The 23,526-nt window shown below is 49.0% G+C and overlaps 1 protein-coding gene across 3 annotated transcripts in view; it reads right to left on the bottom strand.

Annotated features, from left to right (window-relative positions):
* Positions 1-23,526, bottom strand: part of FAM131B (family with sequence similarity 131 member B) — a 112,482-nt gene that overhangs the window by 27,395 nt on the left and 61,561 nt on the right. Inside the window, exon 3 of one of the 3 annotated variants that reach the window (XM_069754236.1) lies at positions 4,144-4,197. The exons of 1 other annotated variant lie outside the window; for it this stretch is intronic. In XM_069754236.1, the coding sequence (XP_069610337.1) occupies positions 4,144-4,197 (54 nt within the window). Of the gene's footprint in view, positions 1-3,903; positions 3,937-4,143; positions 4,198-23,526 lie in introns of all 3 variants that reach the window. One more of the 3 variants, XM_069754237.1, reaches the window with a different exon arrangement.

The following is a 23,526-nucleotide window of genomic DNA, read 5'->3' as shown; positions in this document are numbered from 1 at the left end:
CAGGATATCTGATTGGATGGGGCGCAGGAAGTTGTACCCCTACCAATTTAATATTTAATACTGAGAATAGAACATCAATATTAAAGTCTCGGACAACCCCTTTAACTAAAAAAAAAAATTGTGTTTTGTGTATTTATTAGACGTAGTGATTAGAAGAGAAAGAAGTTGAGAAGTGTTCTTACCTATCAAGTCCTCATTATAAATAAAAAAAATGTTGCTGATGTTTTTTATGATGTTTTTTTTATTTCTGTGACTACTTGGAAAACCATCAGTAAGCTTTTAGCCTTTAGAGATAGATAGTCCTCTTCTCTCCAAAAAATGGATGTAGAAAAAGTGCAGTTACGGACGTCATCGGAGGTGTATCAGCAGAGGCAAACATGACTTACAAAAACAGAACCACACCTGTCCATAATTCCTTTAATCTGGCATTAATGATAATCAGACGTTGTGGATTATCACACATTCATAGAAAAAAGTATATAAAAATGTTACTGTTAATATGGCTGCCTGAAAAATCTGCTTTCATACTTTGGAAATTGGGGTGTTAAAAGGAACCGGTCATCGGAGCCATGCAGCCCAAACCATGGGTAGCCTGGAGGAGATCCTGGGTGCATGATTGCCACCAGGTATACACGGTATCTCTCTGAAACGCTCGGCGGTACAGGGATCCAGCTGGATCCGCTCTCGGATGCCTCTTCCCAGCGCTGCTAGAATGATTGACAGGTCTTTCCCATAGTGAGTGACCTGTCAATCACCTGGAGCGGCACAGGGCAAAGCCAACAGGGCAAAGCGCTTGACTTGTCTACTCTCTGTCTATGGTAGCGCAAACAGAAAAAGCGGACGTAATAGCTTAATTAAATAAGAAATACATACGTGACTATTTACAGTCGCCAGCATATATACGTCCTTGACAATGAATGGCCGACCATTCGGAGATAGAGAAAGCCGGAAAAAAAAACCTTGAACAAGGATAGCCAACAGAAAAATGTCATGGGTCACATACAGCTCTGGCAAAACTTTAGGCTACTTTCACCCATCAGGTTTTCAGTGTCAGGCTAAATCCGGCGAATGTTGGAAAAACTGGATCCGGCGCAGATTGTGAAAAACTGATGCGATGGATCCGTTTTTTTGACAGATCCGGTTAGCCTATCTAGATTACTGGATAAAAAAAAAAAATTTTGGAGCATGCTCAGTTTAAAAAACCGGATCAGGCCGCCGGATCCGCCTTTTTCCGGATCCGGCACCTTCCGGCTCCCATAGACTTCCATTCTAGCAAACAGCCGGAAGCACCGGATCCGGTGCTTCAGGCTTTTTCGCCGGAGACAAAAAACGTTGCAGTGGACGTTTTGTCCAGACGCCGGAATCGATTGTTTGCCGAATCCAGCAAAAAAAAAAACTGGAAGGAACGCTGGGCCATCCGGCGCTAATACAAGTCAATGGGGGAAAAAACGGTTCCGGTTTTTATTTTTTTCCGGTTCCGGTTTTTCTCCAAAGAGCCGGATTTAGCCTGAAACAAAAAAACCTGATGTGTGAAAGTAGACTTAGAGACCACCGCATCAAAACCCTGTCATGGCCGCCCAATCTCCAGACCTGAACCCCATTGAAAACCTCTGGAATGTAATCAAGAGGAAGATGGATAGTCACAAGCCATCAAACAAAGAAGAACTGCTGACATTATTGTACCAGGAGAGGCATAAGGTCACCCAGAAGAAGTGAAAGACTGGTGGAAAGCTGCCGAGACGCATGAAAGCTGGGATTAACAATCATGGTTATTCCACAAAATATTGATTTTTGAACTCTTCTCGAGTTAAAACATTCGTATTGTTGTTCTAAATGATGATGAACTTGATTTCTTTGCATCATTTGAGATCTGAAAACACTGTTTTTTGATTTTTTTTTTAAATTTTGAACATCTTTCCTTTTCAGAAAAAAAAGTACAAAATGTATTGCTTGGAACTTCGGAGACATGTTGTCAGAAGTTGATAGACTAAAAGAGCAATTTACATTTTACTCAAAAATATACCTATAAAGAGAGAAATCAGACAAACTGAACAGTTTGCAGTGGCCTCTTAATTTTTGCCAGAGCTGTATATAAATAATATAAAATGCCTTTATTACAGAGTGAATGGCAGACAGATGCCCGCACAATCGTGAGAGATAAAAATGACAATAAAAGAAAAACATGTATAACGTCCAATTAATGTAGACAACTGGGGACCACCAAATAGGGAAAGTGTTATAGACCAGTTTAACAGAACATGCTAAATATTGAGATGCATGAAAGTTCTGTGAGGATATGAAATGGCCTCATCATAGCAGAAGACGAACAAAAAAGTGAGGAATACTCATAAACATACCCATATTGGACAATAGTCCTAAAGAAAATATATGGTGGGCACATGGTTAATATTTTGACAAATTAAGAAAAAGATTTAAAATAATAATATGAACCAATATATACTTAACAGAGTGCCCAACGTACTTTGCCCGAATTTAAAATCATGTTTGACATGCTACTGGCCAAAAATATGCCAAATGAACCAGGCTATAGCAGCACAACAATAGATCGGTGTAATATAATAGGTCAAACACACATTTGAATATAGGAATCTTCTAGAAGAAAAAAATGAATAAAAAAATCACTGCATGATGCACATTTGCAAGATAAATGTACAGTGTATCTATCAATAATTACCTGATAGTGGTCTAGTGGTGGTGCGGCACACACCCCGACGCGCGTTTTCGGAACTGAATCCTTCGTCAGTCCTAGATAGATACACTGTACATCTATCTTGCAAATGTGCATCATGCAGTGATTTTTTATTCATTTTTTCATCCATTGTTGTGCTGCTATAGCCTGGTTCATTTGGCATATTTTTGGCCAGTAGCATGTCAATCATGATTTTAAATTTGGGCAAAGTACGTTGGGCACGCTGTTAAGTATATATTGGTTCATATTATTAATTTAATTTTTTTTTTTATCAGTTTGTAAAAATATTAACCATGTTCCCACCATATATTTTCTTTAGGACGATCATCTAATATGGGTATGTTTATGAGTAATCCTCACTTTTTTGTTCGTCTTCTGCTATGATGAGGCCATTTCTTTTATGGTCATTTTTATCTCTCACGACAGTGCTATCTCCATTCACTTTGTAATAAAGGCATTTTATATTATTTATATATGTGTCCCATGACCTTTTTCTGTTGGCTATCCATGTTCAAGGTTTTTTTAGGCTTTCTCCCTGTCTATGGTCCCAAGCCAAGGGATCTTTAAAACGTGTTTTTGCAATCGTGCAGTCAGTATCTGATTCATGTTGGGCTACTATCACACTAGCGTCGGATTCGGCCCGTTGCAATGCGTCGGGCCGAGATTCCGACGCTAGCGTTTGATGCGTTTCACAACGGAGGCAGCGGATGCATTTCTCCGGCGCATCCGCTGCCCCATTGTGAGGTGCGGGGAGGTGGGGGCGGAGTTCCGGCTGCGCATGTGCGGTCGGAAAAAGCGGTCCGTCGGCAGCAAAAAAATGTTACATTTAAGGTTTTTTGCTCCCGGCGGTCCGCCACAACACGGCGCAACCGTCGCGCGACGGTTGCGACGTGTGTCAATACGTCGCAATGCGTCGGTATTGTTACTCTATGGGGCAAAAAACGCATCCTGCAAACAACTTTGCAGGATGCGTTTTTTTCCCCCTAAACGACGCATTGCGACGTATTGAAAACAACGCCAGTGTGAAAGTAGCCCCCACGGTTAGGGCAGCATGAATCAAATGATAGGTTCCTTTTAATGTAAAGGTGCTCGTGGAAAGTAAAGCAACGTGAGACAGTGAGTGCAGAGATATGTGAGACAGTGAGTGCAGAGCTACAGAGAGAAGAGATAGGAAGGGTTAATGCTGGACTCACATTAATTCCGTCCCAGGAAAAGTCTGTTCGTGTCTGAGAGAGAGGGAGAACAGTCACATGAGAGGCAACACAGAACCAGACAAAGCAAATGAGAAACAGAGAAGACGATGGACAAGAGAGGAAGAACGAGGGAGAGCGAGAGAGCAGGGTGAGAGAAAGGAGAGATAGATATGAAGGAGATAGATAGATAATAGATAGATAAAAGGCCCAACTATTTTGGGCTGAAAAGTTGCTGCTTACATGAGCAAATAAAGTCCGTTTTTTTTGCATAAGAACTGGAGTGCTGCCTCTCGTCTGGAATTTAGATAGATATGAGAGAGATAAATATAAGAGATAGAAAGATAGAGATAAAGAGATAGAGAGAGAAAGGAAAAATTAAAGAAATCAAGAAAGTTGGGGTAGAAAGAAAGTTGGGTATATACAGTGCCTTGAAAAAAGTATTCAAACTTTGTTAACTTTTCCACATATTTTCACGTTACATGCACAAACTTAGATTCTATTTTAACGGGATTTTATGTGAAACAAAGACAAAGTAGCAAGTATTTATGAAGTGTAAAGGAAATGATACAGGGTTTTCTAATTATTTGTAAAATATAAATTTGAAAATTGGGATGAGCATTTGTATTCATTCCCCCCTAGAAGTCACATACGGTAATTAGTACATGACATCCACATATGTGTGATTTCTTCTCAGTATAGCTGTTCTGTGAAGACCTCAGAGAATTGTGTGAGAACATAAGGAATCAAACGGCACCATGAAAAACAAGGCGCCCACAAGACAGGTCAGGGATAAAGTTGTGGAGCAGAGTAAAGCAGGGTTTCTTTATTTAACAGCCTTTGGCTCGATCTCGAGTCATGGCGACTTGATGGATGAACGATCCGTAGGAAGATTAATCTTGTGCAAACCTAGATAGGTCCACCAGGTTCTTCTCCATCATTATTTTGACTGTGTCAAGCCATTGGGTTGCTGGTCTTCCTCTTTTCCTTGTTCCTTCTATTCTTCTGACTATGATGTCCTTCTCCAGTGATTGCTCGCTTCGTATGACGTGTCCAAAGTAGGCAAGTCATAGCTTGGTGATCCTTGCTCCAAGGAACATGTCTGGGTTGATTTGTTCCAAAATCGATGTGTTTGTTCTTCTTGCCATCCATGGTATTGATAACATCCTTAGGTTATAAAAATAGCCCAAGCCCTGAGCATCTCATCGAGCACTGTTCAATCCATCATCCAAAAATGGAAGGAGCATGGTACAATTGCAAACCTACCAAGTCCACCTCAACTAACATACCAAGCAAGGAGAGCACTAATTAAAGAAGGGAGCAGCCAAGAGGCCCATTGTCACCCTGGAGGAGCTGCAGAGATCTCGTTTGTGAGAATCTGTCCACAGGACAATGATTAGTCACATACTACTACAAATCAGGCCTTTAGTAAAAAGAAAGACATTTTTGAAAGCCATAAGGAGAGCAATTTCCATTGAAAAAGCCGTGTAGGGGTCACAGCGAGCATGTGGAAAAGGGGGCTCTGGTCAGGTAAGACCAAATTAGAACTTTTTAGGCTAAATGCAAAACACTATGTGTGGCGAAAAACTAAACTGCACATCACCCTGAAACACCATCCCCACCGTCAGACATGGTGGTGGCAGCATCTTGGTGGTAGGGAGGCTTTTCTTCAGAAGTGACAGGGAAGCTGGTCAGATTTGATGTTAAAATGGATGGAGCTAAATACAGGGCAATCCCGGAGGAAAACCTGTCAGTGGCTGCAAAATACTAGAGACTGGGGCGTAGGTTCATCTCCCAGAAGGAAAACGACCCTTAACATCCTGCCAGAGCTACAAAACATATTCATGTGTGTGAACGGCCCAGTCACAATCCAGACCTAAATCCTATTGCTAATCTGTGACAAGACGCGAAAATTGCTGATCACAGACATCTCCATGCAATCTCACTGAGCGAGATCGACTGTAAAGAAGAAGGGGCAAAAATGTCACCTCTAGATGTGCAAAACTGGGAGAGACAGACCCCAAAAGACAGCAGCAGTAACTGCAGCGAAAGATAGTCCTTTAGAGAATTGTCTCAGGAGGTAAATACAAATGCACCTCACAACTGTCAGACTTACATTTTTTAAAAATATTTAGAAGACCCTGTATCATTTCCTTTATATTGCTTTCACGGATTCTTGCTACTTTGTGTTGGTATCACATAAAATCCCAGTAAAATACAGTTAAGCTTGTGGGTGTAACGTGAAAAAAAATTTGGAAAAGTTAATGGTTATATGAATACTTTTTCAAGGCACCGTATGGAGAAGATTATTTAAAATTCGTTGTTTTGGTTTGTTACAAAGAGTGGAAATAAGAGACAAAAGAGGAGGCAGAGAAAGACTTTAAATGGTTTGTGCCAAGTGTGGAAGTTATCCTCTGCCCTTTAGATGTGGGATAGCTTTCTAATTGTTGAGGGTCCATCCCAAGAACGAGGCCCTGAAGACCAGTTCTCTGCAATATCTGGAAGCCACTTAGAAAATGAATGGGGCTGTGGTACTCATGTCCAACCTCAAATTCCTTGGGATCAGTGGGGGTCCGAGTGGTTGGACCTTCAGCAATCAGGATGTTATGAGGATGTTATAAATAGGGGATAACTACCAAACATGGCACCAAACTTTTAAGGGCTTTAAAGGAAGGTACGGTAATAGGAAGGGAGAGGGTAAGAAAGACAGAGAGACAGACAGGAAAACTATAGAGAGAGAGCACAGATAGACATAGACTGTTCTATACATTAACACACAGAAGATGAACAGAACGTAACACAAGTATAAATCTATACATCATACCCACATGCAGTGACTCATATGACCTGGCACATTACATTCATTTGTACATAAAAACAATCACATCTTTATAAAATGTAATACTGCAAAAAAAAATTGACTAAAAGTTTAAATCTACATGAATTGTTAGAAGAGTTTTTATTGCAGTTTATATAAATTCAAAATATCAATATGTGAAGTTTTAACTGGATATTTCTAGTCTGATATCTGAGGGCTTTATCAGGAATGTGTAGTTACTAGATTATTCAGAATTTACATATCTAAAGCTCTGTATCTGCTGTCAGGACTCATTCAGACATCCTGTAAGTCCTGCCTATTCTACCAACTTATAGAGGAAGACTGAGTCCATCTTTCTCCACCCACTCATAAAAGAAACCCTGCTTTCTACAGACACCCATACAGAAAGGCTGAATCCTGCCTCCCTCTGCCCACTCATAAACCTAGGAGTCCTGCCTCCCTCCCCACTCATAAACCTAGGAGTCCTGCCTCCCTCCCCACTCATAAACCTAGGAGTCCTGCCTCCCTGCCTACTCATAAAGCCTAGGAGTCCTGCCTCCCTGCCTACTCATAAAGCCTAGGAGTCCTGCCTCCCTGCCTACTCAAAAAGCCTAGGAGTCCAGCCTCCCTGCCAACTCATAAAGCCTAGGAGTCCTGCCTCCCTGCCCACTCATAAAGCCTAGGAGTCCTACCTCCCTCCCCACTCATAAAGCCTAGGAGTCCTGCCTCCCTCCCCACTCATAAAGCCTAGGAGTCCTGTCTCCCTCCCCACTCATAAAGCCTAGGAGTCCTGCCTCCCTGCCCACTCATAAAGCCTAGGAGTCCTACCTCCCTCCCCACTCATAAAGCCTAGGAGTCCTGCCTCCCTCCCCACTCATAAAGCCTAGGAGTCCTGCCTCCCTCCCCACTCATAAACCTAGGAGTCCTGCCTCCCTGCCTACTCATAAAGCCTAGGAGTCCTGCCTCCCTGCCCACTCAAAAAGCCTAGGAGTCCAGCCTCCCTGCCAACTCATAAAGCCTAGGAGTCCTGCCTCCCTCCCCATTCATAAAGCCTAGGAGTCCTACCTCCCTCCCCACTCATAAAGCCTAGGAGTCCTGCCTCCCTGCCCACTCATAAAACCTAGGAGTCCTACCTCCCTCCCCACTCATAAAGCCTAGGAGTCCTACCTCCCTCCCCACTCATAAAGCCTAGGAGTCCTACCTCCCTCCCCACTCATAAAGCCTAGGAGTCCTACCTCCCTCCCTACTCATAAAGCCTAGGAGTCCTGCCTCCCTCCCCACTCATAAAACCTAGGAGTCCTACCTCCCTCCCCACTCATAAAGCCTAGGAGTCCTACCTCCCTCCCCACTCATAAAGCCTAGGAGTCCTGCCTCCCTCCCCACTCATAAACCTAGGAGTCCTGCCTCCCTGCCTACTCATAAAGCCTAGGAGTCCTGCCTCCCTGCCCACTCAAAAAGCCTAGGAGTCCAGCCTCCCTGCCAACTCATAAAGCCTAGGAGTCCTGCCTCCCTCCCCACTCATAAAGCCTAGGAGTCCTACCTCCCTCCCCACTCATAAAGCCTAGGAGTCCTGCCTCCCTGCCCACTCATAAAACCTAGGAGTCCTACCTCCCTCCCCACTCATAAAGCCTAGGAGTCCTACCTCCCTCCCCACTCATAAAGCCTAGGAGTCCTACCTCCCTCCCCACTCATAAAGCCTAGGAGTCCTACCTCCCTCCCCACTCATAAAGCCTAGGAGTCCTACCTCCCTCCCTACTCATAAAGCCTAGGAGTCCTGCCTCCCTCCCCACTCATAAAACCTAGGAGTCCTACCTCCCTCCCCACTCATAAAGCCTAGGAGTCCTGCCTCCCTCCCCACTCATAAAGCCTAGGAGTCCTGTCTCCCTCCCCACTCATAAAGCCTAGGAGTCCTGCCTCCCCACTCATAAAGCCTAGGAGTCCTGCCTCCCTGCCCACTCATAAAGCCTAGGAGTCCTGTCTCCCTCCCCACTCATAAAGCCTAGGAGTCCTCCCTCCCCACTCATAAAGCCTAGGAGTCCTGCCTCCCCACTCATAAAGCCTAGGAGTCCTGTCTCCCCACTCATAAAGCCTAGGAGTCCTGTCTCCCTCCCCACTCATAAAGCCTAGGAGTCCTGCCTCCCCACTCATAAAGCCTAGGAGTCCTGCCTCCCCACTCATAAAGCCTAGGAGTCCTGTCTCCCTCCCCACTCATAAAGCCTAGGAGTCCTGCCTCCCACTCATAAAGCCTAGGAGTCCTGCCTCCCTCCCCACTCATAAAACCTAGGAGTCCTGCCTCTCTCCCCACTCAAAGCCTAGGGGTCCTGCTTCCCTCCCCACTCATAAAGCCTAAGAGTCCTGCCTCCCTGCCTACTCATAAAGCCTAGGAGTCCTGCCTCCCTGCCTACTCATAAAGCCTAGGAGTCCTGCCTCCCTGCCTACTCATAAAGCCTAGGAGTCCTGCCTCCCTGCCTACTCATAAAGCCTAGGAGTCCTGCCTCCCTGCCTACTCATAAAGCCTAGGAGTCCTGCCTCCCTGCCTACTCATAAAGCCTAGGAGTCCAGCCTCCCTGCCTACTCATAAAGCCTAGGAGTCCTGCCTCCCTGCCTACTCATAAAGCCTAGGAGTCCTGCCTCCCTGCCTACTCATAAAGCCTAGGAGTCCTGCCTCCCTGCCTACTCATAAAGCCTAGGAGTCCTGCCTCCCTCCCCACTCATAAAGCCTAGGAGTCCTGCCTCCCTGCCTACTCATGTAATGACCAGAGGTCCGAATAAGATCCAGTGAGTCACAAACCAAGACCAAGGCAGAAATCTCCAACGGTATTTACTCAAAGGCAAAATAATCAAGGTAATATGGAGAATATTAAGACAGATGCACCCCAAAGATACACTAATTCAGCAGCAGCTGAAATCACTGTGCCACTCAAAGGTCTCCTGAGAACTGTGTACTACAACAGACTAGTAAGAAATTTACCTAACAGGCAACTAAAAACAGGAACAAGTGTAAATTGAATGTAGTGTTATCAAGGGAGCCCCTGGAATGGCACACTGAGTATAACTTACACAACTCTAATATAAGATACACCTCTAAAGTAACAACTTAACACTCTGAGCAGAGATACCCGGGTATCTATAACTATGGTACCGTATCCTGAGATGGATTTCCTCTCAGGCAGGAATCCGCACAGGCTGCAGCCAGTTCATATTTTCAGCGCCAATAAGTTACAGCAAGCTCCTCTTGTCTTGTCGGCCGATGCCGAGCCCAAACGCCGGGGACTTAGTTAGTGGTCTCACGATGTTGTCTCTGCTTCTGTAGCTCCTAGGAATGCTTCCACGACAATCCGTCCGTCTCTGTATCAGCAGTCTGTCCAGACTTGGTTCTCCACTCAATGCACAGGGAATCCACAGACTTCCAAATACGTACTGGGTTCTTAGTAAAGTCTCAGTCTTTTGTTAAACAAAGGGTTAACTCCTCTCCAGGAAACGTTAGCCACACAAGTCTCTCACAGAGTTAAACAAAAGGTTAATTCTTCTCCAGGGGAACGTTAGCAACAAAAAGTCTCTCAAAAGCTTCTTTTCCTCCAAAAACACTTGCAGTAAATCCACACACAGTCTCTCTTTAAGATATCACAGCAGCTTCTGCCTTTGCTTCCCGCCTTTTTCTCTCTCAGCTCTCACTTCCTAGTTTCACTTTACACCCGAGACACTAGACCCCACCCAGCAGCACACATTGTCTCTGGGAGTTTTGCACGGTCTGTTCTCTTCTGCAATAGGCAAAAACCACAGGGTCCTAGTGCCCTCTCAGTGGGACTACAGTTCACCCTCTTACATGCCACCCCACTAGAGGTTGGCGTCCTCGACATACCTTCCCACTCAAATTCATCTTGAGCATATCGCTGAGGCGGTATTCCTGCCGTAGATCGTGTAGTTCTCCTGAGTCCTACATCAACAGGTGCGACCTTAGAGGGAGCTAGAGTCTCTTCCATGGTCGTGTCAGTGGGCGTAAGTGGAGTTGTCTCCTCCTGCGGCTCGATGTCCTGTGATACAGCGTCAGGACCAAGCAGTTGACCTGATGCACTCTCCTCAACAACATCCTCCATATCCCCAACATTCTCATCACCCGAGGCCAGATCGGTCACAGGGGGCAAATAAGCAGGCGCAGGAGTAAGCACACCATCAAACTCAAGATCATTCAGAGCTTCCGCCCCTTGAAACATGGCCTCTGGCTCTAGGGGGGTAGGCGCCGAATCTTCAAACCAGCACCGCTGTAACATGTTACGATGCAAATTACGGGTTGGCCCCCCTGTCCCCACCGGTTCGACCTCGTACACTGGAATCTCAGGGTTCACCTGTTTTTTTATCAGATACGGTATCGCCTCCCATCGGTCACTCAGCTTTCCTGACCGTCGTTTTGTCCTCACCAACACTCTGTCTCCCGGAGAGAACAGCTCTGTTTGTACAGGTCGCGTGTCCTTATGGACCACCTGGCGAAGGCGGTCACCCACCACCTGATGCACCACCCTCAACCGCCGCCGATGCTCTCGTACCCACTCGGATGCAGTCCGAAGGGGGGCGGAGGAGGGATCTGGCATGCTCAAATCCTCAATGTCTCGGCCAGGTCTACCAAACATCAACATGTGTGGTGAGTAACCAGTAGTACTGTGCACCCTGTTATTGTAAGCCCACATCAATTCGGGGAGATACTCAGGCCAGCATGTCTGTTGCTGACTCTCTAAGGACCTCAACATTTGCAACAGGGTCCGATTAAAACGCTCACACGCCCCGTTACCCTGAGGGTGGTAAGGCGTTGTTCTCGACTGCTCGATACCATAGAGGTGGTGCAACTCTTTCATCAGCGTTCCCTGAAAGCAGGCCCCTTGATCTGAATGTATTCTCTGCGGACACCCGAACACTTGGAAGAAATGTCGGCACACTGCCTCAGCCGCCGACTTGGCCGTCTGATCTCTTGTCGGCACCGCTACAGCATACTTGGTAAAGTGATCTGTCATCACCAGGCAGTAGGAGTACCCTGATGTAGAGTACCCTATCAACACGTAGTCAATCATGAGTAGTTCCAGTGGAGCTGAAGTCTTAATAGACTGTGTGGGAGCCCGCTGCTCAGGGCTTTTGTTGAGCCCACAAATTCGGCACTGCCGACACGCGTCGGCCACCATCCCTCCCAACTCAGGGCAGTAGAGGACTCGCTGCAACCACTGAAGTGTCTTTTCACTTCCAAAATGGGCCCCCTTCTCATGCGCCTCACGAGCGACCACCGGCCCCATCCCCACAGGAATTATCAGTTGGTACCGATGCTGCAGCTCCGATGGCAGGTACACCTTACGATACAAAAGACCTTGTTCCACACACAATTTATCCCATTGTCGAAGGAGTTTCATTCCTTCCATGGCCAACTGAGCCTTGTCCTCTGCACTGGGCCAGGCCTTGTTTTGTACCCAACGGCGCACAAGTGCAACGTCCGGACACTCATCCTGGACTCTTGTCCAATCTGAGGGTGTTTTACCCAGGACACAGGGCTTCCCGGTGGCCACCCCACTTGAGTGTACCACACTTTGGAAGATAGGTATTTGCCCCAAAGCTGGAGTTTCAGTATCCTCAAGTTGTTCATCAACATCTTCCCCGGATGACCCAAGGGGCACTCTTGACAATGCATCTGCATTGCCGTTCTCTCGACCAGAGCGAAATTTAATGCGGTAATTGAACTTGGCCAGTCTGGCGACCCACCGCTGCTCCAACGCCCCCAGTTTTGCATTCTCTAAGTGAGCTAGCGGGTTGTTATCTGTCATGACTAGCACCTCAGCTCCTGTTAGATACTCGGCGAAGCGTTCTGTCATTGCCCACACCAGGGCCAGCAATTCCAGACGGAATGAGCTGTAGTTAGCCGGATTTCGCTCGGAGTCTCTTAAAGATCTGCTGCCATAAGAAATCACTCGTTCTCGGCCATCCTGCACCTGCGCTAGTACTGCCCCCAACCCATGAAGACTACCATCGGTATACAACAAAAAAGGGGTGTCAAACCGGGCGTAGGCCAGCAATGGGGCACTCGTTAGGGCGGTTTTCACTCCATCAAATGCCTTTTTCTGTAGGGGCCCCCATAGAATGGGGCGATTTCGAGGACCCAGCGCTGTCCCTCTCAAAAGTTCATTCAAGGGACTCACCACTTGTGAGAATTTAGGCACAAACCGCCGATAGTATCCTGCTAGGCCCAGGAAGGCCCGCACTTCTCGCAGGTCACAAGGAGGTGGCCACTCTTGTACCGCCTTAATCTTACTGGCTAAAGGTAGTACCCCGTCCGGGGTCACCAGATGCCCCAAATATTCAATCTGGTTTCGTAACAGCTGACATTTTTTTGGCTTTATTTTCAGGCCGTAGCTCTTGAGCCGCCGGAGAACTTGACGCAGCTTCTCCAGATGATCTTCAAATGAGGTTCCGAACACCACAATGTCGTCCAAATATATCAGGACTGATTCAAAATTTAGATCACCCAAGCAATGTTCCATCAGGCGTTGGAAGGTTCCCGGGGCGGTAGCGAGGCCAAAGGGCATCCGGTTGAACTCAAAGAGCCCCATTGGCAATACAAACGCCGTCTTGGCCCGATCTTTTTCAGCCATTGGGACCTGCCAGTACCCGCTTGCCAAATCCAACGTTGAGAAATACTTGGCCCGACCCAGGGCCGACAGGGATTCTTCAATACGGGGTAAAGGATATGCGTCCCGTACGGTGTGGGCATTCAATTTCCGATAGTCCACACAAAATCGGAGTGTCCCATCCTTCTTGCGGACCAAGACTACAGGGGCCGCCCAGGGACTCCGGCTCTCTCGGATCACTTGGTTGTCCAGCATACTGGCCACCATGCTCTTCACCTCTTGATAGAGCGCCGGAGGAATTTGGCGATATCTTTCTCTAATGGGTGGAGTATCCCCCGTTGGAATCTCATGCTCAATCGTCTGGGTACACCCGAAGTCCTCTCCATGTCGGGAAAAGGTCTCTTGATGTTCCCACAAAACTCTCTCCAACTGCTCCAACTGCACGGGGGTCAGCTTCTCCCGATCCACTCCCATCTGCTCCATGATCACATGAACATTCCATTCCTCCGTAGGAGGTTCAGTCCGGCCTACCTCGACCGCGAATGTCCAGGATGACTGTTGGTCTGGTCGCAATTCGAACCCTGCATTTTCCGGCACCTTCTCTGCCGGCACGAACAGTTCAGCCAGTATGGTCCCAGCGGGAATTGCAACAGCTTCATCTAAAACATTGATGCATCGGACCGGTACTCGTCCATTCTTCACAATCGCCAAAGAACGGGCCACATGTACCTTGGCAAATGAGGAACCCTCTCGGACGGGCTCAAGTAGCACTTCAAGCCCATTCAATCTCTGTGCAGCTCCCACAGGCAGCATTAAGAGTTCCTCTTGTCTGGGTCCCAGCAGGATCGGGGCCTTCGAAGTCACTCGGACCCGGCCCACCCGGCCACCTGGGACCGCACTTTTCAGCAAGTCGCAACTCAGCACTAGACGGTGTAGAATTCTCTGTGTGGGTCGGTGTCTTGTCGCACGGGCCCAGTATCGGGGTCCTTCACTGGCATACATCTGGTGATTCAAATCTCGCAGCACGTTCATTCCGAGCGTCACTTCCATCCCTCTTCTAGGGGGGTGATCCACCAGTACTACCCCTTTCTGCCCCAGCTCTTGACCAAACATTTTTAGTTGCATCCACACGATCCCTTTTACTGACAATTGACCATTATTTGCGGCGGTCAGTCGTATCACTCGGCCATCCTCTGGAATCACTAGTCGACTGAAGTATCTCTCATATACTTCTAGAGGCATTATAGTACATTCGGATCCCGTGTCAACCAAGCACCTCATCTTCCGCCCTTCAAACTCTGCTTCTATCACTGGACTACATGCAAACAAATCTTGTTCATTCCGTCGAGGGCTTTGTGTGGGTGGGGCCGCTGCTGCTTGCCCTCTCATGGCAGCGGCCGGAAGTTTAAAGCCGGCGACGGGGTTTCTGGGGCTGTAAGCGCCCGGCAGTAACGCGAGATGTGTCCCTGGCGGCCACACTTCCAGCAGGTGATTGTTCCTCGTGGGCGAGGGCTTGACTCATTCTGATAGGACGACCTGGCCATTTGCGGGGTCACCGTTCCAGGGGGTGAGGCAGGAGGTTCCCGCGAGGGGGTAGAGGCGGGATCAACTGTCAGTTGAGACAATTTCAGCTTCAACTCCTTCACCTCAGCACACAGAGCTTGGACCACGCTTACCAGCCCCTCTCCCCCCCGACCCTGATGACACACCTTCCTCCAGCTGGGCACTGTTCACTGACCCCTCGGGAACATAGGCCGATTTCTCTTCCCTTTCCACTGCAGCTCGGTAAATCTGCCAGAAAGATAACTCTGGTGCAACCCGGGCCATTTCCAACAGTTTGTCCCGGAGAAGTCTATTGGCTACACCGGTGATGAATTGGTCCCGGAGCAAGCGGTCTACCTCCCGGAATGCCCCCATGGCCCCCGGGTCTAGTCGCTGCATCTCATTCAACATCTCTTGCAAAATATTAGAGTACTGCATCAGGGACTCACACTCTCTCTGGGGATGATTAAAGAATAGGGACCGAAGCTGGGCCACGCGCGCTCGGCCCCCCAAACTCCCCTCTAACAGTTCCAAAATCTTTTCTAATGTATCCCTCTCTGATTCTGGGCGCACCATCACCATACGCCTAATATCACCCTCCAGTGCATTTAATGCCAGCTCAGCGCGTAACGCGGGGGTCAAATTACACATGCGCAGAATACTCCGGATTCTCTCAGCCCAATCTTGCAACGCCATATTGCGCCCATCGTATTTCGGCATGTGCTGAAGTAAAGCTCCTACAGGCACATACCCTCCCGAAGTCGCCGCGGCTGCCAGGGGAACCCCAACCCCCGAGGAGGATGCGGATACAGCGGGGTCATTTCCACCATCGCCCTCGTCCATGACAAACACTGGATCCTGCCGACTACGCCAAAAATGTAATGACCAGAGGTCCGAATAAGATCCAGTGAGTCACAAACCAAGACCAAGGCAGAAATCTCCAACGGTATTTACTCAAAGGCAAAATAATCAAGGTAATATGGAGAATATTAAGACAGATGCACCCCAAAGATACACTAATTCAGCAGCAGCTGAAATCACTGTGCCACTCAAAGGTCTCCTGAGAACTGTATACTACAACAGACTAGTAAGAAATTTACCTAACAGGCAACTAAAAACAGGAACAAGTGTAAATTGAATGTAGTGTTATCAAGGGAGCCCCTGGAATGGCACACTGAGTATAACTTACACAACTCTAATATAAGATACACCTCTAAAGTAACAACTTAACACTCTGAGCAGAGATACCCGGGTATCTATAACTATGGTACCGTATCCTGAGATGGATTTCCTCTCAGGCAGGAATCCGCACAGGCTGCAGCCAGTTCATATTTTCAGCGCCAATAAGTTACAGCAAGCTCCTCTTGTCTTGTCGGCCGTTGCCGAGCCCAAACGCCGGGGACTTAGTTAGTGGTCTCACGATGTTGTCTCTGCTTCTGTAGCTCCTAGGAATGCTTCCACGACAATCCGTCCGTCTCTGTATCAGCCGTCTGTCCAGACTTGGTTCTCCACTCAATGCACAGGGAATCCACAGACTTCCAAATACGTACTGGGTTCTTAGTAAAGTCTCAGTCTTTTGTTAAACAAAGGGTTAACTCCTCTCCAGGAAACGTTAGCCACACAAGTCTCTCACAGAGTTAAACAAAAGGTTAATTCTTCTCCAGGGGAACGTTAGCAACAAAAAGTCTCTCAAAAGCTTCTTTTCCTCCAAAAACACTTGCAGTAAATCCACACACAGTCTCTCTTTAAGATATCACAGCAGCTTCTGCCTTTGCTTCCCGCCTTTTTCTCTCTCAGCTCTCACTTCCTAGTTTCACTTTACACCCGAGACACTAGACCCCACCCAGCAGCACACATTGTCTCTGGGAGTTTTGCACGGTCTGTTCTCTTCTGCAATAGGCAAAAACCACAGGGTCCTAGTGCCCTCTCAGTGGGACTACAGTTCACCCTCTTACACTCATAAAGCCTAGGAGTCCTGCCTCCCTGCTTACTCATAAAGCCTAGGAGTCCTGCCTCCCTGCCCACTCATAAAGCCTAGGAGTCCCGCCTCCCTGCTTACTCATAAAGCCTAGGAGTCCTGCCTCCCTCCCCATTCATAAAGCCTAGGAGTCCTGCCTCCCTGCCCACTCATAAAGCCTAGGAGTCCTGCCTCCCTCCCCACTCAAAGCCTAGGAGTCCTGCCTCCCTCCCCACTCTTGAAGCCTAGGAGTCCTGCCTCCCTCCCCACTCATAAAGCCTAGGAGTCCTGCCTCCCTCCCCACTCATAAAGCCTAGGAGTCCTGCCTCCCTCCCCACACATAAAGCCTAGGAGTCCTGCCTCCCTGCCCACTCATAAAGCCTAGGAGTCCTGCCTCCCTGCCCACTCATAAAGCCTAGGAGTCCTGCCTCCCTGCCCACTCATAAAGCCTAGGAGTCCTGTCTCCCTCCCCACTCATAAAGCCTAGGAGTCCTCCCTCCCCACTCATAAAGCCTAGGAGTCCTGCCTCCCCACTCATAAAGCCTAGGAGTCCTGCCTCCCTGCCTACTCATAAAGCCTAGGAGTCCTGCCTCCCTGCCTACTCATAAAGCCTAGGAGTCCTGCCTCCCTGCCTACTCATAAAGCCTAGGAGTCCTGCCTCCCTCCCTACTCATAAAGCCTAGGAGTCCTGCCTCCCTGCCCACTCATAAAGCCTAGGAGTCCTGCCTCCCTCCCCACTCTTGAAGCCTAGGAGTCCTGCCTCCCTCCCCACACATAAAGCCTAGGAGTCCTGCCTCCCTGCCTACTCATAAAGCCTAGGAGTCCCACCTCCCTGCTTACTCATAAAGCCTAGGAGTCCTGCCTCCCTCCCCATTCATAAAGCCTAGGAGTCCTGCCTCCCTGCCTACTCATAAAGCCTAGGAGTCCTGCCTCCCTCCCCACTCTTGAAGCCTAGGAGTCCTGCCTCCCTCCCCACACATAAAGCCTAGGAGTCCTGCCTCCCTGCCTACTCATAAAGCCTAGGAGTCCCACCTCCCTGCTTACTCATAAAGCCTAGGAGTCCTGCCTCCCTCCCCATTCATAAAGCCTAGGAGTCCTGCCTCCCTCCCCACTCATAAAGCCTAGGAGTCCTGCCTCCCTGCCCACTCATAAAGCCTAGGAGTCCTGCCTCCCTCCCTATTCATAAAGCCTAGGAGTCCTGCCTCCCTGCCCACTCATAAAGCCTAGGAGTCCTGCCTCCCTGCCTATTCATAAAGCCTAGGAGTCCTGCCTCCCTCCCAATTCATAAAGCCTTGGAGTCCTACTTCCCTCCCCACACATAAAGCCTAGGAGTCCTGCCTCCCTCCCCACTCATAAAGCCTAGGAGTCCTGCCTCCCTCCCCACTCATAAAGCCTAGGAGTCCTGCCTCCCTCCCTATTCATAAAGCCTTGGAGTCCTGCCTCCCTGCCCACTCATAAAGCCTAGGAGTCCTGCCTCCCTCCCCACTCTTGAAGCCTAGGAGTCCTGCCTCCCTCCCCACACATAAAGCCTAGGAGTCCTGCCTCCCTGCCTACTCATAAAGCCTAGGAGTCCCACCTCCCTGCTTACTCATAAAGCCTAGGAGTCCTGCCTCCCTCCCCATTCATAAAGCCTAGGAGTCCTGCCTCCCTGCCTACTCATAAAGCCTAGGAGTCCTGCCTCCCTGCCCACTCATAAAGCCTAGGAGTCCTGCCTCCCTCCCTATTCATAAAGCCTAGGAGTCCTGCCTCCCTGCCCACTCATAAAGCCTAGGAGTCCTGCCTCCCTGCCTATTCATAAAGCCTAGGAGTCCTGCCTCCCTCCCAATTCATAAAGCCTTGGAGTCCTACTTCCCTCCCCACACATAAAGCCTAGGAGTCCTGCCTCCCTCCCCACTCATAAAGCCTAGGAGTCCTGCCTCCCTCCCCACTCATGAAGCCTAGGAGTCCTGCCTCCCTCCCTATTCATAAAGCCTTGGAGTCCTGCCTCCCTCCCTATTCATAAAGCCTAGGAGTCCTGCCTCCCTCCCCACACATAAAGCCTAGGAGTCCTGCCTCCCTCCCTATTCATAAAGCCTAGGAGTCCTGCCTCCCTGCCCACTCATAAAGCCTAGGAGTCCTGCCTCCCTGCCTATTCATAAAGCCTAGGAGTCCTGCCTCCCTCCCTATTCATAAAGCCTAGGAGTCCTGCCTCCCTGCCCACTCATAAAGCCTAGGAGTCCTGCCTCCCTGCCCACTCATAAAGCCTAGGAGTCCTGCCTCCCTCCCCACTCATAAAGCCTAGGAGTCCTGCCTCCCTCCCTATTCATAAAGCCTTGGAGTCCTGCCTCCCTCCCCACTCATAAAGCCTAGGAGTCCTGCCTCCCTCCCTATTCATAAAGCCTAGGAGTCCTGCCTCCCTCCCCACTCATAAAGCCTAGGAGTCCTGCCTCCCTGCCCACTCATAAAGCCTAGGAGTCCTGCCTCCCTGCCCACTCATAAAGCCTAGGAGTCCTGCCTCCCTGCCCACTCATAAAGCCTAGGAGTCCTGCCTCCCTGCCCACTCATAAAGCCTAGGAGTCCTGCCTCCCTCCCTATTCATAAAGCCTAGGAGTCCTGCCTCCCTCCCCACTCACTCATAAAGCCTAGGAGTCCTGCCTCCCTGCCCACTCATAAAGCCTAGGAGTCCTGCCTCCCTGCCCACTCATAAAGCCTAGGAGTCCTGCCTCCCTCCCTATTCATAAAGCCTAGGAGTCCTGCCTCCCTCCCCACTCACTCATAAAGCCTAGGAGTCCTGCCTCCCTCCCCACTCATAAAGCCTAGGAGTCCTGCCTCCCTCCCCACTCACTCATAAAGCCTAGGAGTCCTGCCTCCCTCCCCACTCATAAAGCCTAGGAGTCCTGCCTCCCTCCCCACTCATAAAGCCTTGGAGTCCTGCCTCCCTCCCTATTCATAAAGCCTAGGAGTCCTGCCTCCCTCCCCACTCATAAAGCCTAGGAGTCCTGCCTCCCTCCCTATTCATAAAGCCTAGGAGTCCTGCCTCCCTCCCCACTCATAAAGCCTAGGAGTCCTGCCTCCCTCCCCACTCATAAAGCCTAGGAGTCCTGCCTCCCTCCCCACTCACTCATAAAGCCTAGGAGTCCTGCCTCCCTCCCTATTCATAAAGCCTAGGAGTCCTGCCTCCCTCCCCACTCATAAAGCCTAGGAGTCCTGCCTCCCTCCCCACTCACTCATAAAGCCTAGGAGTCCTGCCTCCCTCCCCACTCATAAAGCCTAGGAGTCCTGCCTCCCTCCCCACTCATAAAGCCTTGGAGTCCTGCCTCCCTCCCTACTCATAAAGCCTAGGAGTCCTGCCTCCCTGCCTACTCATAAAGCCTAGGAGTCCTGCCTCCCTCCCTATTCATAAAGCCTAGGAGTCCTACCTCCCTCCCCACTCATAAAGCCTAGGAGTCCTGCCTCCCTCCCCACTCATAAAGCCTAGGAGTCCTGCCTGCCTACTCATAAAGCCTAGGAGTCCTGCCTCCCTCCCTATTCATAAAGCCTTGGAGTCCTACTTCCCTCCCCACACATAAAACCTAGGAGTCCTGCCTGCCTACTCATAGACAAAGCCAGTGAGCCCGGATTGTCATGCACAGTCATACAGGAAGCCTGAGGGTGCTTTAGCCCACACACAGTATTTGCTAGCCTTCACCTCTTACATAGGCAGAGGATTGTGTCGGTCCTCAGGCCCTGCACCAGCCATAACATAGATTTCCTTTAAAGTTGAAAAAGATTAGATTTTTTATTGTTGATAACTAGAAGAGACGATCTGTCTTGGTGGCAACAATTCAAGTGGATTTTCTTAATAGCCCCTTTGTGGATCTATGAGAATGAGTCAGATTCTCTATCAGCGAAACTAGGATTCCACCTGGGCTGATTGGCTGAGAGGGATCACATGTCGGGCTCCACATTACTTTTAGAACTGAATGGTTGATTCCGCTTACCTAATCAACTGAAAAAGGAGCTAACGATTTGTCCCCCTATTTTGACCTTCAGGAGCAGCATTAATTAATAAGGGGAATCTGTCACGTCCTGCTCCCCCCATCTGAGAGCAGCATGATGTACGGGCAGATACCCTGATTCCAGCAATGTATCACTTACTGAGCTGAAGTTTTAGTCTTTGTTTTCTGTGTTGCAGATCTAGCAGTTCTTTGAATGCTGAACTGTGTATAACCCTGGCCCACACCGCTGATTGATAGCTTTTTGTGTACACTGTGCATAGGCAGAAAGCTGTCAGTCAGTGGTGGGGGTGGAGTGACAGTGCAGGACTATATGACAGCAGGTTTACTAATCCTCTAGCAATAATCTCCTTATGATAAAATAATATTTTTTATCAAAACTGCAGCAAGCAGCCCAGTAAATGACACATCACTGGAATCAGGGTCTCTTTTTCTACAGATTAGATGCCAAAAACCTTGTGGCACCTAAAGTGCCCTTTGTATTTCCCATTGACTTGTATTGAGATGTCAGCTTTGGTGACAGGTCCATGACAACATAAGACACCAAGGCTTTTGGACCTGGGGATATAGGTGCAAGTCCAAAGGCAGCATATTCACATTATCCATGTATCAATCTTGTCACTGCAGAAACATGGTAGACAATATGCCCTATAATGGGCACCATATATATCAATGTATTCTTTCCTCCTTCCAAGGCGCTTTCTCGCTACTAATAATGGATGGCTCAGTGCTCGGCAACTGCAACATTGTGATTCAGAATGATGGAGCTGAATATAGCACCTTAATGATCAAAATCTGCAGAACAAATCTGCCTGATAACAGCGGGCGATGACCCTGACATCCAAATAAATAGCAGACACAAATAAGGGATGATCCATTAAAGGTGATGTCTCAGCAAAGATGGCAGTGGCATATTACTAGGATCTGCTGATGAGCTGGGCAGATCCCTGGGTGGCAGACATGAGCAAATTATTCACTTTGAATTTGCCTTAAGAATTAATGTTTGGTTTGGTAGGTCTTTATAGTCTGACAACATTATTCCCAGATCCCATATGTGAGTCAGTACGGCACACCGGCATCCTCTCCATGCCGTTCCCATTTAGTTGTAGCTCTTTCCCATCCATTTCAGCTTTTTTTCTCAGGCCCCCAGACCTGTTTTTTGGGTCCAGCAGAAAAATATTGGGCTTTCCCATTGACTTGCATTGGATTCGTTTTTCGGTGCAAATACACGGATATTAGAAATTATTCGTGACGATTTTCCCAAATCCAAATATTTCACTAATAGTAACAGCTCGCTGCCATATTTGTATTCATCTAGGACAGATGTCACCTGTATATTGTTGCTGGCAGTAGTAGTATTGGTAGTGGTGTCTTAGCCCGAGTCTAAAGAAGCTGGTGTCCAAATGGTCAGACCTTCCAACAATAGACAGAGGCCAAAAGGAAGAGGGTCTGCAATTAGGAAGACAGGAAGGTTGACACCCCTATACGTGCTTGGGGCAATGGCGGAGGAGATGCTCTCCAAATTTAGGGGCTTTTTGCTGCATTTATGTTTCTGCAAAACAATGGGGGCTGCCTTTATAGTTCTAATATGGCTTGTATTTAGCACCTTGTAATATTCAATGGACCTTCATACCTCCAAAAAGCTCCAAACCCAAGCAAAGCTATACGAGGCACAAAGAGAGAAATTGCACTCGTGTCCTGGGGTCAAATTGGGGCACAAAGGCCCCTCCATCATAATGTAACTAGCTATTGAACCCGTTCTACGCCCGGGTGGCGAGCATTTATATTGGTATATGGTCTCCATCCTGTCATGTGCTGCTCCATCCTGCGTCCCCATCCTGTCATATGCTGCTCCATCCTGCGTCCACATCCTGTCATGTGCTGCTCCATCCTGCGCCCCCATCCTGTCATGTGCTGCTCCATCCTGCGTCCCCATCCTGTCATGTGCTGCTCCATCCTGCGTCCCCATCCTGTCATGTGCTGCTCCATCCTGCGCCCCCATTCTGTCATGTGCTGCTCCATCCTGCGTCCCCATCCTGTCATGTACTGCTCCCATCCTGCGCCCCCGTTCTGTCATGTGCTGCTCCCATCCTGCGCCCCCGTTCTGTCATGTGCTGCTCCCATCCTGCGCCTCCATTCTGTCATTTGCTGCTCCCATCCTGCGCCCCCGTTCTGTCATTTGCTGCTCCCATCCTGTCATGTGCTGCTCCCATCCTGCGCCCCCATTCTGTCATGCGCTGCTCCCATCCTGCGCCCCCGTTCTGTCATTTGCTGCTCCCATCCTATCATGTGCTGCTCCCATCCTGCGCCCCGTTCTGTCATGTGCTGCTCCCATCCTGCGCCCCCGTTCTGTCATGTGCTGCTCCCATCCTGCGCCCCCGTTCTGTCATGTGCTGCTCCCATTCTGCGCCCCGTTCTGTCATTTGCTGCTCCCATCCTGTCATGTGCTGCTCCCATCCTGCGCCCCCATTCTGTCATGCGCTGCTGCCATCCTGCACCCCTGTTCTGTCATGTGCTGCTCCCATACTGCGCCCCCGTTCTGTCATGTGCTGCTCCCATCCTGCTCCCCCGTTCTGTCATGTGCTGCTCCCATCCTGCGCCCCCGTTCTGTCATGTGTTGCTCCCATCCTGCGCCCCCGTTCTGTCATTTGCTGCTCCCATCCTGTCATGTGCTGCTCCCATCCTGCGCCCCCATTCTGTCATGCGCTGCTGCCATCCTGCACCCCTGTTCTG

Source organism: Ranitomeya imitator, chromosome 2 (genome assembly GCF_032444005.1).
Source record: "Ranitomeya imitator isolate aRanImi1 chromosome 2, aRanImi1.pri, whole genome shotgun sequence".
Taxonomy (NCBI): domain Eukaryota; kingdom Metazoa; phylum Chordata; class Amphibia; order Anura; family Dendrobatidae; genus Ranitomeya; species Ranitomeya imitator.
Note: the sequence above shows the minus strand (reverse complement) of the source record. Positions and strands in the feature narration are given on the sequence as shown.